Consider the following 18500-nt stretch of genomic DNA (forward strand, 5'->3'; position numbering starts at 1 on the left):
CAGTCTTTTACATAAAATACAGAAAAGGTTTTTCTTAAATATTTGTCTCTGTGTGATAATTTGAGGGAAGAACTAATGTAAACTGAAAGCCTCGGGCTGTAAATAAGTGACCTAGATTGCTGTCCAAACAGTTTAGGAGAATGGCAGAGCAGTGTCTTCTGTTATTAACACTGTGGTTATCTGTGTGCAGTACTCCAGTATTTCCACCTGGCACATGCACTTCCATGTTGTTCAGCAGTGTTTTGGGGCCAGGGTGCTTGACAGACATCCCCGTGTCTTCCACCATGACCAGTGGCTCTGAGCAGGCTCCAAGAGGGACAGCTTGGCTGGCTGAAGTTGGTCAAACTCCTGTTCCTGATCTGGCAGTGGGTTGTAAAGCCATTTCCAGTTGTTTTCCTGTTTGTAAAATCAGAAAATGCACGTCTAGTTAGATTAATCCCATTGAATTTTAATCCTCTCTACTCCCTTTTGCAGGGCTCTGATCTTGGTATGTTAGGAAGAGGTCTTTTCTTCTAGTCCTGCTGCAGTTAGAGCTTTTCTTTGCCCTTTTGTTATTTCTGTCATTCTCTGGGTTTCTTCTATCCTCTGTGACATTTATGTCAAACTTTCCCACACAGGTTTGCAGTACCACATACAGGAACACATGTGGAATAGTGTTTGTCCAGTGTAGTGCTCTTCAGGGATCCTTTGATATGTTAAAATGAATCGTATTTAGTGCATGCATATGTGTCCAGCTGGTTCTTTAGATCCTGCTTTCTGCAGGAAAGGGTGGACTGTGCGCTTCGAAATGTAAACAGTGTGGATTTTTTTTTTTAATTCCAACATTATTCTCTTAAATTTTTCTTCTGATGCAGCCAGCTATCAGTGAATGGTTTGTATTTAGTATTACTTTTTTGCTATGCTGCAGAAGTCAGGCTAAATACAGCTTGTATCACTCTTACATTGAAAACTTTATATGGCCTCTGCTCTCAGCCATCCTCCAAAAATGTACAGTTTATGAAATTGTTTAAACCTAGAAGTATCCCCAAATGCTGCTGCTTTCCTGTTACTTGTCAGCATCATGTAGGAGATGCATGTTCACGTGCTAGGAACACTGGGATTACTATTTCTTGACTTTTGAATACTTTGCTGTGCAAACATTATTGCTATGGATGTGGCACAAAATACACTTGAGATAAATCATGTATGTTACAGTACACAAGGCTTAATGGATTACTTTTCCATTGCTCATTTTAAATTAAAAACACTAGCTTCCTGTTTTTCTTCTGAAGTCCTGTCCATCTGAGCTCTTGTAATTTCTAAAATAGCCTGTCAAAAAAGGAATTCAGTAAAGTGACTGAAAAGTGACTTCTACTTAACCTTTCTTTTTATAAGCAATTGGCTGAGTCCTAAATAGTTGAAAACAGTCTATTTTTAGGCCCTAATTTGGAGAGCTGATATTTCCGCATTTGCTTTGTCATAGCTGGTAGTAGTTGCTAAATTATGAAATCCTGGAACAATTACAAAAGCTAGGAGGATTGCTAAGCGTCCTACCAGAATGTGTTAAGCAGCTCTATGCATTATACATTTCAATTTATAATAAGGCAGTCTAGCTGTTAGCACAGACACTGAATTATATCAAGTTTTCACTACTTACTTGCAAACCAAGGACTATCAGCTTCTTGGAAAATCACCAATAAGGACAGCTGAAGTACAGATTTAGTGTGCCCTTGGCAAGTTTGCTGAAGGAATGATGTTTTTAAACTAAAAGAGGGAAGATTTAGATTAGATATTAGGAAGCAATTCTTTACACAGAGGTTGGTGAGTCACTGGCACAGGTTGCCCAGAGAAGCTGTGGATGCCCCATCCCTGGATGTGCTTAAGACCAGGCTGGATGGGGCTTTGGGCAATCTGGTCTGGTGGGAGGTGTCCCTGCCCATGGCAGGAGGGTCGGAACTGGATGATTTTTAGGGCCCCTTCCAACCCAAGCCATTCTATGATAATAGATGAAAAGTTCAATATAGGTGTTCTGTTATACAACTCTTCTGTACCTTTGCATTTTAAAATAGCTTTCTGAAGATGTCGGTATGGAATTGCATATTGCTATAAGAGAAGGAAATTATGATGTAGCCGGTCCTTATATGACCTCTTTAATATCCCAATGCACCTTACACATTACTGTGTTTATGGAGTTGTTTTAGTACTGCTGCTTCTGAGGTAGTACATGTTATAAGGTAGTACAAGGTAGCCTTCACTGTTCTTGTTGTGTGTTGCTAGACGTGAAAAAAAAGGAGGAATACTACCTGAAATTGAAGTTGTGGGTCTGAAGAGTTATTAATTGGCTTATTTTTCTAACATAATGCCAACTTCGTTTTTCAGAGCCATGGTGTCATGGAAAGGAATATACTTCGCAGTTGCACTGTTCTTGGGAAGCTTTTTTGGAAGTATTTTCATGCTCGGTCCTTTTCTACCTTTGATGTTTATCTCGCCTGCCTGGTACCGCAGGATCACTGACTGTGTTGTGGCCACCTGGCTCACACTTCCAGTGGTAAGTTGCAGTTTGAGCCAAGTTCTGGACAACTCTTCTAAGTCCTATTTATTTTGTTTACTAACACATTTGATTAAAACAAAAATTCAACTTTATTATGGTTTTGTTAATCAGGCCTCAACTTTCTTGCTAGCTGTGAAGGCTTAGGCTTTAGCTCAGTCCATGTTGCAGATTGTCTGTGTTCCTGCTCTCCTACAGTTTAATGTATGTATAAATTAACACCACATGATGGTTGTACTCTTGAAAAAGCCTTTTAATGTTACCTCTATCTAATGTCAGATGCTAATCAGAAAAGGGTAGGTGAAGCACTAGAAAGCACAAGGGTTCTTTTAAATTGCTAAGATTCCTAAATGAGTCTTCATATAAACTCCTGCTTTCAACTGTGCTCCAACTCTCTAATTATGAAAATAATTTACTATCTGGTACATTGTTCCTGACCTTCGCTGTTCTCATGCTTAATCCTTTTAGAATTTAGTACTTGTAGTTGTATTAGACAATTTCAGGTCAAAAACAACTTCCCATAGAAATGAAGTCTTCCACATTGCATCAACTTCGTAGCTGCGAGTCCGGAAATCAATAACAAAGCTTTTCTCTGAATTGTTCCTGAGGAAAGTATGAATGGGATCCATCTCTTTGTCATCTGTTCCTCTACGCCTTTTCAGATATTTTTTTCCCCTGATGTAAAGTGCTGTATTAGTGCTCAGAAATAGATATCCTGTTCCATAAGTCATACCTATAAGTAATATCTGTTGTCTGTCTCCATTTCTTGGGAGTGTATACCTCTTGTTTGCATCCTCCCAAGTTTTGAGGCTTATTTTATGCTTTGGAATGGCACTTCTTAGATCAGTGTGTTCACTGGTCTGTTTTTTAAACTGCTTTTTTAAACTGTGGGGTAGAGGCCCAGGCTTCAAGGCAGCACTGTACATTTGTACAGATTTAGATGTACATCACTGTGCTATATTCAGGCTTATTTATTTTTTTTTGCTCTCTCAGCTATTCTTTCTGTAGATGGATTCTAGCCATTTTTACAGTTGGAAGTCTAGCACAAACACATTGACCATTTGGATCCAAGAAGAAAGCAAGGCAGCTTCAAATACTTTTTCAGACCTGACAGTGTTGAGCAGTAGATTATTTGTGCAGCTGTTCTCTACTTAGACTTTATCTACCAAGTTATGATTCATACTGGTTCCCATACTTTTATTCCTACATTCTGGGAAAAACAGGGAAAAGTAACTTAATAGTGGACATGGATCATAAAAGAATGCTTTTTAATGTGTGCTATTTTATTATTCTTTCCTCTTTCATTACACAGCTGACTGTAGTTGTGGAAAAGCTGTCTTTTTTATTAGAAAACAGAAATCTGTTTACCAGCGATAAAGTGTATGAATAAATGAAATGATGTCATTGAAATTAATTTTTATTACTAATGGGCTGATGCTTTTCTTTGGGGAGTGAAGTCATAATATTCAGATATCATTTCTAGGCCTTGCTGGAGATGGTGTTTGGTGCCAAGGTGGTTGTCACTGGTGATGGGTTTGTTCCTGGAGAAAGGAGTGTCATTATCATGAACCATCGCACCCGAATGGACTGGATGTTCCTGTGGAACTGCCTGCTGCGATACAGCTACCTCAGACTCGAAAAAATCTGTCTCAAATCCAGTCTGAAAAGCATTCCGGGATTTGGTAGGTCACTAAACTCTTTACCTGGGAAGTAAAATGTGTTTAAAAATTCCTTCACCCACCACTGTTTGTACTCAGTTAAGTTTAAATTCTATTTTAGTATTTAAAAAAATACATTGTTTAAAATAATATGTGGTGTATTGAGCGATTAAATCACATATCTCCCAGAGGACACATGAACTGCATGCTTGAGCCTTTCTTTTTAAAAAATTGCTACATACTGAAAGCATTTTTAAAAATTGTGAAAGATATGTATTTTATGCTTCTTTTCAAATTACTTTTCAAGACCTTGGTTTTTGAGTCATTTCACCCCATATTGCACATGCTTTTATCATTCTTTTCTTCATTATCCAATCTATACTATTGAGAAGATTAGAAAAAAAAAATAAAGGAAAAACACTGTAGGCAACTGCAAAGTTGAGGTTTCATTTTAATAGCTGTAGTTCTAAATCAAACTCAGTTGCCCAAAATATGCTGTACAGGATATGAAATCTATGATGTAAGTTGGGGACAGATCTGAGTTGCACATATTCGGAGAAACCATTTTAAATAGACCAAACACTGTTGCATAAATAGACTTACCTGAAATAAAAGCATCTCTTTGCATTTTATTTGTCTCTGATTTATTTGCCTTTTTATAAAAACTAGCTTGGGCTAGGATATGCATCACATTTATGATGTTGTAAGAGTAAGCTTATTTATGGTTCCCTTTTGTCAGGCCATTTATCTGAACAGATCATTTTGGCAGGATCCCATAAGGAGGAACTCTGACACCGTTGTGCTTTTATTACATTCACTCACTAGGTCTGTAGTCCTCTAAGTAAGAGCTGCAACTAGGGAACATACTTCCCATTTTTCCTGACATTCAAGCATAATGTTCAATTTTACGTGAGACAAAGATATCTCTTTTAACATTACATATATATTTAGATAAATGTTTTCATAATACACCAGAGATGTTCTGAAATACTGGAATCTGCTTCCTTTGCAACTTTTTAAAGAAATGTTGGAAGGTGGAATCCAGGATTATAGTCTGGAAGATTAATAGATTAATCTCTTCAAAAGTATCCCCTATTTTTTGTGTAACAAAACATTTATATGTGTGCATGCTTAGTATTAGAATGTCTTTAATAAAATTGGAAGGTTAGCTCTAGAGTCTGGGATGTTACATATGCTTGGCAAAATCTGGTTCCTGAAAATGCACCAAGAGTTGTTTAGAAACTGATTTTTTTCAATTCATAGTTAGTACATATTGGTGGGGTAATAATACAGGTAAGTGTTCATAACAGACAAACCTCTTAATGCAATCAGTGAGATTAGAATTTCTCCCACTTACCTCTAATGGCATTTCTGTGTTATGTGACAGACCTTTTGTAGGTGTTTGTCAGATTTTGTTGTTTGTTAAACCGTGTCCTGTGTTTTTTACAGAAATGTTTTGCTCATTTTATAAGCTTTTGAAGGCCAGAATGTAACTTGAAAATCAGCTGGACAGTTTCAGTGCAGTTTCACTGCAGCTATAATTTATACTTTAGGTGTTTGTCATTAAGGTATAATATTTCTGGAAATGACACAACTGAATAATTTCTTCCAATTCCATCTTTTATATATTTACATGAATTAGTTATATATACTCAGAAATAGAGAATTATGGAAGTATCGATATGTCAGCTAAATGTAACTCTAATAAATCTTTACCTAATGGTAACCTTACTTTGAGTTTGAGAAATATATTAGATGAAATTGCTGTGTTGCTTTCAGCCCATTTTTCAGTCCTTTCTAATGTGTTTTTTTTTGCAAGCATTTCATTTAAAACTGTATGTAATACAAGGTTTATAATGCAACCCTTTCTTTCATTTCTGTGTCTCTAAAAAGAGTATTAAGTGTTGCACCTTTTGTTATCATAACTCCTATCCCAGCTGTGGTGTAAAAATTAGGTCTACAAAAGATTATAAGATTATACTGATTGAAGTGGTATATATGACAGGTGAAGGGCAAAGCTTGGAACAAAAATAGGTCCAGAGTCCTTGTCACCCCCTTTGTGGGTGAAGAGTGTACAGGCATCGTATTTAATGAGTCTGTACAGCAAGTAGGCAATTATTTCTGGTTACTTAAAATTGAAGGAGAAAATGTTTCAAGGAGAATCATTGAGTCACTTATCTGGTTCTTAAGTTATTAATTCTTTGCATTCCACTGTATCAAAAAATTCGATTAAACGTGAGCCTTAAAAAAAAAAAAAAAAAAAAAAAAAAAAAAGAAGCCCAGAAAAATGGATGGTCCTTTCTTCCTGAAAGTGTAGTTTTGGCTTGATAGATTGTGTGCAGTCAAGTGTTCATAAAGCAGTATTACATTTCAGTAGTCTCATTTTCAGAAACTTTCTTGCAGTATTTTGGTACAACTTGCCCAAGTTGGAGCCGCAGGAGACCACTGTTCTGCTCGTGGCTGCTGCTAATATCATTGGCAGTTTCCTGCATAGCTGACAAGACAGGACTTCTCTACAATAATAGACACATACAATTTATATCATAGAATCACAGGATAGTAGGGATTGGAAGGGACCTTGAAAGATCATCTAGTCCAATGCCCTGCTGGAGCAGGAACGCCTGGATAATGTCACACAGGAATGCATCCAGGTGGATGAACGTCTCCAGAGAAGGAGACTCCACAACCCCCCCAGGCAGCCTGTTCCAGTGCTCTGTCACTGTCACCACAAAAAAGTTTTGTCTCCTACTTAAGCGGAACCTCCTGTGTTCCAGTTTGCACCCATTGCCCCTTGTCCTGTCATTGGGTGTCACTGAGAAGAGCCTGGCTCCATCTTCCTGACATTCGACTTTAAAATTTTATCAACCTTAATAATGTCACCCCTCAGTTTCCTATTCTCCAAGCTAAAGAGACCCAGCTCCTTCAACCTTTCCTCATAAGGGAGATGGTCCCCTCCCTTAATCATCCTCGTAGCTCTGTGCTGGGCTCTCTCGAACAGTTCCCTGTCCTCCTTGAGCTGAGGGGCCCAGAACTGGACGCAATATTCCAGACATGGTCTCACCAGGGCAGAGTAGAGGGGGAGGAGAACCTCTCTCGTCCTACTAACGCACACCCCTTCTGATACACCCCAGGCAAGAAACCCTCCCAGTCCTGTTCTGAAGGAATGAAGGAAATTCTTACCTACATTGTATTCAGGCTTTCCTTGCTGTGTAGGTGTTATATTTTTGTGTAGAGTTCAGTGCTGATAAAGCCTTACTGAAGCGTGGCATAGATATTATTATGTATGTATTACATGTGATTTGAAGCTGCATTTTTTATTTTTTTTCAGCTCTAAAAAATGATTTAAAGGTCAGTGTGGCTGGGTACTCTACCTAGTAAGTTTCTGCACCGCTAACCATTTTGTAAATCTGAAGTGCTTCTACTTTTCCAAGCAATGTTAGTTACCAAAAATGTGTGGAAATTCTATCAGAAATGTGTGAAATTCTTACAAGAAAATAATTTTAGCAAAGAAATAGAACTGCATTGCTAGCTGTATTTTTTTTTATCTTCACTGTTTCTCTGCTATGTTTTCCTAATCAAAGATTTCTCAGAAAATTTGCAAATAAAAAGAGAATATTTTTTTACCTTGTCAAGTAAATGCTGCCTGTGCCAGGAAAATTCCTATTGCCCAGCAGAGTTTAGATGATCAAAAAACACTGTGCAAACAATCAAAATGTAATTACTTTTGTTGGACAGTATGTTGCCCTAAACTAAACAGTAATTAACTGGGCAGCACCTTTCTCTGCAGGCTGCATATGAGCAGGTACTTCCTTCTGCTTATTTGTAAATCTTCCTTGTTAGGAAAAACTTTCATTTTTTCTTGTTGCTTTATTGAATTCTTCTTGTTCTTCTGTGCCTTCCCACTTGGATCCCCTGTCTCCAGACAAGTCTCCCCAGACATGTCTCAAGTTTTGTTATGTGTTGTTCTTCCAGCAGCACAGTGCAGACAGGCTGTGGTGAGGAAATCAAAGCAGGAGCCTGTTTTCACTCTACTCAAAGGCTTAAGGCACGTGTCTGCAAGCTTGTGCTGGGTTTCCTGTCTCCCTTGAATCTGATGCAACTGTGAGCCATGCAAACAGTAGGCGTCTCCACTGCTGATGTATGGACCAGGTTTTTGATTGAAGGCAGGAATTCACATTCACGTCATGATCTGTTGGAGGCTTTGAAGCTGAATAACTGTGAAAGGTTATTGCAGTTTCATAGATGCTAAAATAGTTTAGCTCAGTGGGCTGTGCTGGAGGAGCTGGGGAGGAAAGCCTCTATCCTTTACTATTGGTCATCTGACTCTTAGATAATCTGTTCTTATTGGAGCAATGAGAGATGTTTTATTTAATTAGGTACACACTTAGGGAGGGTAAAACAAAAACAAAAACAAAAAACAACCACAAAAACAATGGATGTTATGTTATAAAATCAAACCTGTTTTTTGTTGTTGTTGTTACTGTTTTTAAGACTGGATGCCTCCCAACTCCTTTCTCATCCTCACCAACCCTCCTTTCATGACATTACTGCCTGCATTAAATTCTTTTTAGCTTGTATATACCACCGCTAAGGATAAGAATGGGATACTGCTGCATATATCTTCTTCTTGAAGGGCATTTGGGCAAGTAAGAGTCACGCCAGCAGCTGATTTCTCAGTAGCCAGAGGTGTTTTGTAAATTTGATGTTCATGTAAATTTGATGGTCAAAGAAGGATCACTGGAAGGAGTTCATTATGCAAGCTTCCATCAAATTCAAAGCCTTGGGCTGCCTGCAGAGAGGCAGGGAGAGGGTGGAATCTGGCAGGGAGTTTTTTTCTGTGCTTCTTTGCTGTTGTGGACTAAAATCATGCTTCCTCAGGAGCTGCTGACCTGGGAGAATATCAGCAGGCTTCCCAAATGATCATTTATTTTGCTGCTTGTTTCCCTTCCTTCCACTTACATTCTCTGCTGCAATGAGAATTTGAGGACTGAAGAACTTGGGTCTGATTTGTGATACCAGACAATAAAAGGGTTTTGCACAGTACAGTTTTTACATACATTAATTTATGGATAATGACTAGGGTACATAGAACATACAAAAAATGTATGTTTTGAGGTAAGAACGAGCGGAAAATACCAGAACGACCACAGAACTTTCCTAACGTGTTTTTCCACTCTGTCCCATGGAGCCTGCTATGTCCTTGGAGTTGTAAATGCTACAAGGCATTTCTGTTCCTGCTTAGAGGGTTTTTTTCCCCCTCACTGTGTCCATTTTTATGAATTTAATTTTAGATTTGGTACCCTCTAGAGTAACTGCATGTTTTGGCACCATTTGGTATTTGGCAAAAATTGCTGTGAGAAAGTGTCCTCTTTCATATAACATACTTACAAGTAGGAAAATGAAGCCCTGTTTTGTTCAATTTAAAATACTGTTTTTGCTCCGTTGTAATAAAAGATATAGTAGCAAGTAGAAGGTGGTTAAATGCCAGAATAGAGCGTATTTAAATTATGTAAATTATATTTCAGTTACTTTAAAATTGACCTTTTTTTTTTTTTTTTTTTTTTCCCCTGCAAATGATTTGTTTAAATATGTGTAACCTCTTCTGATATGGCTGTACAGGTACTTCTTGGCACCGGGCACTTGGTATATGCATAGATGCACATAAGATTTTGTGGTCAAAATTTTATGTTGTGTACAAGGGTTTTTAACAAACATGGTGTATGAATTTGCTGAGACTATATTCTGAGCATATTCTTTCTTAATTCTCATGCCCATTTCCAGTATTCAGTTGTCTGTATATCATTCCTTATCTCAGGATCTGAGAATCATTAGGTGCAGATTGCAGAAGGCATGGTAGTTATGTGGGTTTCATCTCCTTAGCTGATTTAAAAATAAGAAGTATCGATCCCACAATACAGGTTACAAATCTTTAATAGTACAATTAATGACCCTGTCCAATATAGAAGAGATTATACATCCTGGTTAATATATTATCCTGGCTGAATACTTATGAAGTTGATTTTAAAATTGGTGACTTTAATAAGTTTTTTTTCTAGCATATGCTCCTTGTAAGAACAGAATAGAAATGAATGTAAAGAGGAGCTGAAATAAACTGCAAAAATGTTATGTAATCATCATCAAAGGAAAAACAGGCTTTGAGAATTGTGGTAAGCAAAGGAGTGAATAGGAAACTGATGGCTTTGCTTCATTGTAGAATATCTTTTTGCAGTTTTTTTTGATGAAATATAAGCTAGCTAAGTACAGTGAGTAGCTGCAAAGTTGCCCTGCAGAAGAAGACCTGGGGCATTGGTTGACAGCCAGCTGAACATGAGCCAGCAGTGTGCCCAGGTGGCCAAGAAGGCCAGTGGCATGCTGGCTTGCATCAGAAATGTCGTGGCCAGCAGGACCAGGGAAGTGACTGTCCCTTAGTACTCTGTGCTGCCAACACCAGTGTCTGTGTACTGTATTGAGTCTTGGACCCCTCACTGCCAAAAGGACAATAAGTTGTTGGAATGCAGTTCCATTTATTGAAATACATTATGCTGTCATTTTGATATAAAGCTGTAAATCTTATCAGTTGTCTTGTATATTAATACAATGAATATGTCACATTTTACTATAATCAATTGTGATAAACAACTTTGCATTTTCTCTCATTAATTATGAAAATTATAAGAAGGTATATATAATAAAGCCAATGAAAGAATAACTATTATTTTCAGAACACTCGTGATTAACATGTAAGTCTAAGGGCTATACTTTCTCTGTATAATGCTGCTTTACTTTATCCTGTAGTGCATCACTCAAGTGTTTGTCCAAAGGGGCATTAGGGCATTTCTTCCATTGCGAAATCAGTGTTGGATGTTACGTTGAGGGTCATGGTTTTAAAAATTTTGTGACGTCACTACTCTTGCTCTCTAGAAAGCTTTTCTAATTCTGGTAACTTAAGTTTTTCAAAACTGTAGCCATTTAAATTTTAATTAATTTATATATTTAGATTATGTGGTTTTTGTTTCCTATTTAAAACTCCTATTACACAGTACCTAAATGCCTTTATTCAGAGACGAAGACAGGTGGGTGGAAAATAAAATGTATCTAATGCAATTTGTAAAATATTTTGTAATTACAGATACTGTGGAAGTATTGGAATAAAATGTTACTAAAAATTATTTTTAAATTTCAGGCTGGGCGATGCAGGTTGCTGCCTTTATTTTCATTCAGAGGAAATGGGAAGATGATAAGAGTCACTTTGAAAAAATGCTGGATTATTTCTGTGACATTAATGAACCACTACAGCTCCTTATCTTTCCAGAAGGAACTGATCTCACAGGTATGCTACATTTGTTGTCTTCTTGTTGAGTGGTCAGTCATGGAGATACCCTTTTGTTTCTGGTAACAGTTCAAAAAAGTCACTATTTCAATATTGCAGGAGCAATAGTGGGTTTTTATAGACAGTAGAAATTGTTGTTATTAATCATCATGTGCTGGTATATCTGATAGGCACAATCATAGTCTCATTGAGAGGTCTAGCCAGTCTTCCTAAAATAACTGTTACGTTTCAAAAGCATCTTGTGATTGAAATAGCTTTGTGTGGGTTGGTTCTATCTGTACATTGTATTGGCAAAAATAGGTTTCAAGACCTGGAATAAATCACTTTTCTGTTCCTATTTTCCGTATGATTTGGGTGAATGGCACAAATTGTTTTAGACCAATGGAAGGGTGATTGAAGATGAGAATTGATGATTCTATTAGATTTCTTGCTCAGTGTTTTAAGAGGAGAAAAAGGAGATGCTTGTTCATTAGGCCATGTAAGCTGTCTGTGTTTGACTCTAAATAAAAATAAAAAATAGACCTAAAACAAATGTTAACATTATTACAGTAGTAAATTTGATGAGTTTAATCCCACAATATTTGCTTAATACTTAGTAAAATACCTGCATTAACGTAGGTCTGTCGTACAGCATCAGTAGCAAGCTGCTCACCAGTGCTGAAGAAGACTCAAATGTCAATAAAAGAAAGCATTTTATGAATGTTCTGTGGTTCTTCATGTCTGCAACAGTATTTGATAAGCATCGTCTTTAGAGAATCAATTATGATTAGAATGACTGGTGACAACTGCTGCTACTACTGCTGGCTGGTGGTGATGGTTTCCCCCAGTTCATGGAGTTGCTGTATAAGTATAAGTGTATGTGCAGTCCAGGGAAGATGCACTTCAGGACAGAGTGATGGGCTGGGATGGTAGGGTGCTGGTTTTTTTGTGTTTTTTTTTGGCAGCTCTGCTGGCCTCTGATGTTGTAAACTGTCCAGTGTTTACAGTGCTAGGTTCCTGTCAGTAATAAATGTCACCTTGGTACTCTGTGGTATTTCTTGGTGTTTCTTAGAAGACACTTTGTAGTAATTTACAAAGTAGTAGGAAAAAAAAAAGATTAAAAAAATTGTGCATAATAAGATGTATAGGGACACGCATGCATGCACTCCCCTTTTTTTCAAAGTAAATAGCTATCCCTGTGTAATGGTCTTCACAGGAAACATCAGTTCATATATTTTAAAATATAGAAGACTATACAAAAATCCCTTTGCAACCTAATCCAACCAATGTTTGTGCAATATGTGAATAAACGAATGTCTTAATGTAATTTGTGTAACCTTTTGAACAATGATTTTCAGAGAGCTGTTATATTATTGACATGTTAGCATCTGTTGCAGCCTCATGTTCTGTCTTTTAAAATGAGAAATAAAGGTTTGTGCTGAGTGGATGCTCAGTATCATAGGGAACATTTTTCAGAAATGGAGGGAATGTTTTCTGCTAATGACTTCTGATAACAAAATTCTTCTGGTGTTTAAAATTGAAAACAATGTTCCACATGTACTTCACTGAAAAGGAGAATTGCTGTGCAGCTCTATGCTACTATAATTTTTTATCCTTTCAGAGGCCACATGACAATGATAGATCTACTCCTCTTGATGATAAATTGTATAATGTTTTCTGGTATTTGAGAGTGAAAGATTTCAAGGGAATCAGAATTATGACTGCTTACACATGGGCCACTGCCTGACCTCAGGTTGGTGAGGTACTTTGCATTGGAAGATGCTATGTAAATTTAAAAAGTAGTAATATCACAAACCCTGAACAATGTATTTGAAGACTGTACATGTATTTATAGGCTTTGAGGTAATGACTAGATAGTTATTTCTGATAGGTTGGTCATCTTTTCATTCTGGAATACTTCAAGCTCAAAGCTAAATTCATCAAAGGTATTTCATCGTAACTGCTAAAAAAGAAGCTAAACTTTCTGAAGCTATGAAGAAAATAAGCAACTATAAGTATAATGCTTCCGGAAAGTTAAAATATAACCATTTTGCTCACTCTTTTGTTTTTCTAGGTGTTCCTTAGAAGACTCTGTGTATTAATTATTTACAAAGCAGTAACATTTAAAAGTGGCTATATTGCTCTTGGCCTGTTAAAGCCTCATTGTGTATGTCTGCACCCCTAGATGGTCTCTTGTTCACACCAATTCTTCACTTTTTTCATGTTTCCTTCCATGTGACATTCCCACAAATCTCTCCTGCTGCTGTCTCAGCACAAGGCATAATGTGCTGTGGCTCATCCTTACCAATACACGTGTTAACTGACAGACAGCTGCATGCTGTGTGAAAGCCTAAATACCTGTGGAGTTTATGCCAGCTTTTCACATCATTACGATCTCTATTATTGGGGGTTCCCATTTTGTTCTGCTATTATTTTTTCTAAAATCTTCAGTGGAGCTTAATTATCTATGAAACTCTTGTCTCTGTCAAACTATGTTGGCAGGTGTCAGTAACTTCAAAAGTTAAGAGGGACAGGTGGACAAAGCAGGATTGCACAGACCTTTTTGCTTTAAGGAACAGCTGGAAAAAAAAAATAAATTGAAAAGAAGTTGAAAGTCTTGATAAAGCCCAAACTTAGGCAGTTGTGATATGAAACAGTATTCTGTCTAGAAGGTAACACAGACCTGCAGTTGGATTTTCTCTTTTCTATTAAAGTTCAAGTACCTTACTAATGCAAAAAATATCGTTCAAAAGCACTGGTTTGATTTAACATGTAATAGTTTGAAAATACCACAGATAAGAACAATTGCTTAACTTTTTCTTAAAATAGTAACTGTGAGCCAATAGAGCTATTAAGCTCTCTATATAAACCTCTGATAATAGATAAATGGGGATTTTTTTTTTCTTAGAGAGATTTCTGGACTATGCATTTATTTTTTCACTGCCTGGTACCATCATTTGAGAGTACTTGAAATCATAAGAGTATATGCATGCTTTTATCACAAGTCAGATTAAAGGAGAACATAGTACATAATATTCAAATTTCAGGTCACTAGTAGTAGGGGAAAAAAAAAAGGAAAAAAATAGTTGAAAGTTGATTAGAAGTAGTTATATTAAAGTTGTCCAAGTTGGCATTCCAGTAGAATGATGAGGGAAATTCATCACTCTTTTGGGTGACATCCAGCAAAATACATCAGTCTGGATAAAGATGAATATGTAAAAGCATGTGAGCTTTTTCAAGGTGAATTAGTACTGCTTACATGTTTCACAGGAAGCATAGACTTATCTTTTTGTTGGGTATAGGTCTTGGAGCAGTAGATCCCAATATTCTTTAAACTAACACAAATGAAGCTTGTTACTGTGTTTTGGCATCTTTCAAAGTCAAATTCTAGAAATTCTTGTTTTAATTCAAAACTAGATCATAAATTAAAAATATAATCTGATACAATTTGGTTTAAAAATGTTACGATTTTGTTCACTTTTTCTCCTCTGGTTTTCAGGGGGTTAAAAATCAGTTTTAACTTCCTAAAGATTTATAACTTGAAGATGAAAGAAATGTATTAGGCATAATTTCTTTGTCCTGTACACTTCAAATGAAATTCAGAGGTATGGTGCTTTCATGAAATTGCTGACATAGGAACTTTTCCAATAACTTCAAGCAATAATGCAATTAATGGGATTTACCAACATAATGTTTTAGATAAATAGGGAAAAAATATAATCAAGTGATATTACATTTGTGATCAAAGGCAGCATAGAAGCAAAAAAAAAAAAAAAAAAAAAAAAAGAGGTTGTGGCTATAACCCTTAAATTCTTGTTCTGTGTAAGTTGACAAGTGCACTGCAGGCTGAAAAAGTCATTTTAAACTGAAAAATATGACTGCAGTAAACATGCAGGAAACAGATGACTTCAGTGGGCTTCAAATGATAATGCTTTTCTTGCAGTGTATCAACACAATACAAGTGCTTGAATGCATCCTTGTTTCAGCACGTATTTTTGTAGGAGTACCTGTATAAAATCTGAGCTAAGTATTCATTTAATTTAAGAGTCACAGAAATTACTGCATAGTATGCAGGTTTAAAAAGTTACCAAGTGACATAATTGTTAACCTAAATAATAGGACCAGGCAACAGTGTAGGGAAGGTTTTACATCCACGTGTATGTAGTTGTTCTAATAAGGGTCATATCTGACACATACAGGATTTGCATGTGACTTTTAAAAAGAAGGAATTCCTCATGGCATTAACATTGAATGTTTGGCCTGTTTTGTCAATAAAGCTAAAGGATTGTGGCACAATTGTAGCTGTTAGATGGAGGTAGCAGACACCCCTAGTTACACTGTATGCATTAGCATTTGAAATCTTGCTGGACACTTCTTGCCTTTAGAATTTGTATTACTTTTGAAACCCATAAATGAAGTTTGTCCATAGAAATAAATCATTCTTCTTAGTCCTCCTTTTTATAGGAGAAAATGGAACCAAGGAGTTAAAATACAAAATGAGCCTAATAGCAATGATGAGTAAAAAGTTAGGAGGTAGATTTACTTTGGCTTAATTACAGAGGAAAAAAATAAATATTTGTTTCTAGAAAGCAATGCTCACTCTTTTTTTTTTTTTTTTTCTGAGTGAGGTATCAAGAGAGAATATTACCCTTAGCCAATAGATGTGAGTGACCTTTTGGGATTAGAGACACCTAAATCAAGCTCAGTTCCAGTCCCTGCTTCAAGAGCTGCTTTATGCATTTTGCATTAGAAGTGGTTAGAAGCAAAACACAGAGCATACGTTTCCTCTTTTTAAGGAAGTATTCTTATTATCAGACTTGCAAAGGCATCCTACACTTCTTTTTTTCTTTTTTTTTTTTTTTAGTCTTTTGCCTACAAATATTGCAGTCTTGACTGCAGAATGCTGAAGCATCCACACAAGTTTTATAGCGTTGACAGTGTAGCCTGGTCTGCTGATTAAGAGATTTTAAAGAGTTGTTTGTTGTGTAAGTTCTCTTTATATATGAAGAGGAGGGGAGGATATAACATGTATTTCTAATTTCTTGGATCAGTTTTCTAAACTCTAGATTTCATATAATGTGGAACAACCACCTTATGGCCTTTTGTTGAACCCTGTACTAAGCAGACTTGCTCTGAATTCCCCCTAGAACGTTTAGGCACTGGTGTCTCACGCTCAGATACCAAGCAGCAATAGGCATCAAGGTGCTTGCATCAGATAAGATAGCAGTCAGTACATTTGTATATAAATATTAGCAGAATAACATACTGGTGTTTTGTTTTGTTTTTCCCAAGTGCCAGGAAAGGCAGGATGGGGAGGAAGAGTATTATGCTTGCTTTTTCCTATAGTGAAAGTCTATCCTGTCCTTTCAGGATAGCATCAAAAACGCTTCAACCTTCCAAAACTGCTGTAATTCTCCGGGTCTTCCTTTCTACCCTTTTTAAAAACAGGAGTGATGTTTCCCTTTTTCCAGTCACTGGGGACTTCACCTGACTGCCAGGACTTTTCAAATATGATGGAGAGAGGCTGGGCAGCTACATCAGCCAATTCCCTCAGGACCCTGGGATGGATGTCATCAGGCCCCATAGACTTGTAGCTGTCTATAAGTAGCTGAATTGTGTTGGCTAGAACACCATTGTCTGGCTGCTTATGTTTTTAGAAAGGAATTATAATAAAAGGAAATTTGGAAGATGTTTATGGATATTTACAGTGAATTTTTTCCAGTGCAAGGAGGTGAATAAGGATATTTGAAGATGATTGCTTGAAGACAATGGGCAATGGAGGTCCCAAACCTTTTTTAAAGAGCAAATTAGTTCTTGTTTAGAAAAATAAGCTGCATGTTTATTTTTCTTTTATTCATTTTTTTTTTCCTGTGGTGCAAGTAGGATTGTTCTGCAAACACCAAGAAGTTTGTTTTTATCCTGCCCTTTGAAATACAGTTCTACTGAGTGGACATATAGACTTATATCTCACAGCTTTGAGTGACCTGATTTGCAGATTGGAAATGTTCCAATTTGAAGAAGTTGGAAGTCCTTTGAAAGAAACAACACATTAGCTTAAAAACTTTGCTATAAATTAATTTCAAGCATGTACTTGAATCACCACAGAATCTGGAAAGAAGCTTTTGACTTGTCTGCTTTTAAAAGGAAAACTCCTCGTCATCAGTGTAATTTCATAAAGAGTTTAGGTTGCTGGGCTAATAGTACGATACAGTTATGGTTAAGAGGTAGAATCCAGCTTTTCAGTGGAACATTTAATAGTTACCAGATTGCTCTCTCCTATGCCACTCCAAGCCTTGATTATGACTACTTGTTCAAGTTTTGCCGTAAGAAGCAGGGATCCTAAAGGCAAGTTCCCTTCACTGATTCACCATAGTCTGTTTCCAAAATTGAATGAAGTAGTAGTCGTCTAGCAGACAAAAACAGGTACTCTGATCATATGATGAATGACATGATGCATATGCCCAAGAAAAGATTAATTTATGTAGCCAACTATAATTTTAATATCTCACATTCAGTAATTTTAACAGTGCTTTTAAAAGAGGTAATATTCTCAAGTGTTTGTACTTTTTTGGAAATTTGGCAAGAATTAAATCTTTGGATGCTCTTTACTGAATTGCTTGCCTCCTGTGCAGTAGTTTTCCTTTCCTCCAAATCACATGGTCAGGAGAACTGTGCAGTAAATCTTATTATGGATAATCTATGTGGATAAAAAGCATATATATAATGTGTTACCTTGTACAGTTAACGATAGGTTACAGTGGAAAAATTCCTCAGTATACTACTATGGTATAGCATTTATTCATTGGTAGTTGCTCCTTTATGAGAGACCCACACTTGCTGGTAAACCCAAGAGCTCTTGTATTTTAGGGTAAACAGAAAGATGGATCACTGTGAAAAAGGCATATCATACTGCTGTTGCTGGTTTTTCCACAAGTGCTATTGCTCCTTTACAGGGAAAAATTATGATAAGTGCAAGGAAAAGAGCTTACCTATAAGTATCAATTCT

General features: G+C 36.7%; 1 protein-coding gene across 4 annotated transcripts in view; it reads left to right on the plus strand.

Moving 5' to 3' along the window:
* LCLAT1 (lysocardiolipin acyltransferase 1) overlaps positions 1-18500 on the plus strand; it is a 91463-nt gene that overhangs the window by 27050 nt on the left and 45913 nt on the right. For all 4 annotated transcript variants that reach the window (XM_084285188.1, XM_084285187.1, XM_084285185.1 and 1 more), the window contains exons 3-5: positions 2359-2527; positions 4011-4209; positions 11369-11515. In XM_084285188.1, the coding sequence (XP_084141314.1) occupies positions 2363-2527; positions 4011-4209; positions 11369-11515 (511 nt within the window). In that variant the 5' untranslated portion in view covers positions 2359-2362. The remainder of the gene's footprint in view (positions 1-2358; positions 2528-4010; positions 4210-11368; positions 11516-18500) is intronic.

Source organism: Netta rufina (assembly GCF_964035555.1).
Source record: "Netta rufina genome assembly, chromosome: 3".
NCBI lineage: Eukaryota > Metazoa > Chordata > Aves > Anseriformes > Anatidae > Netta > Netta rufina.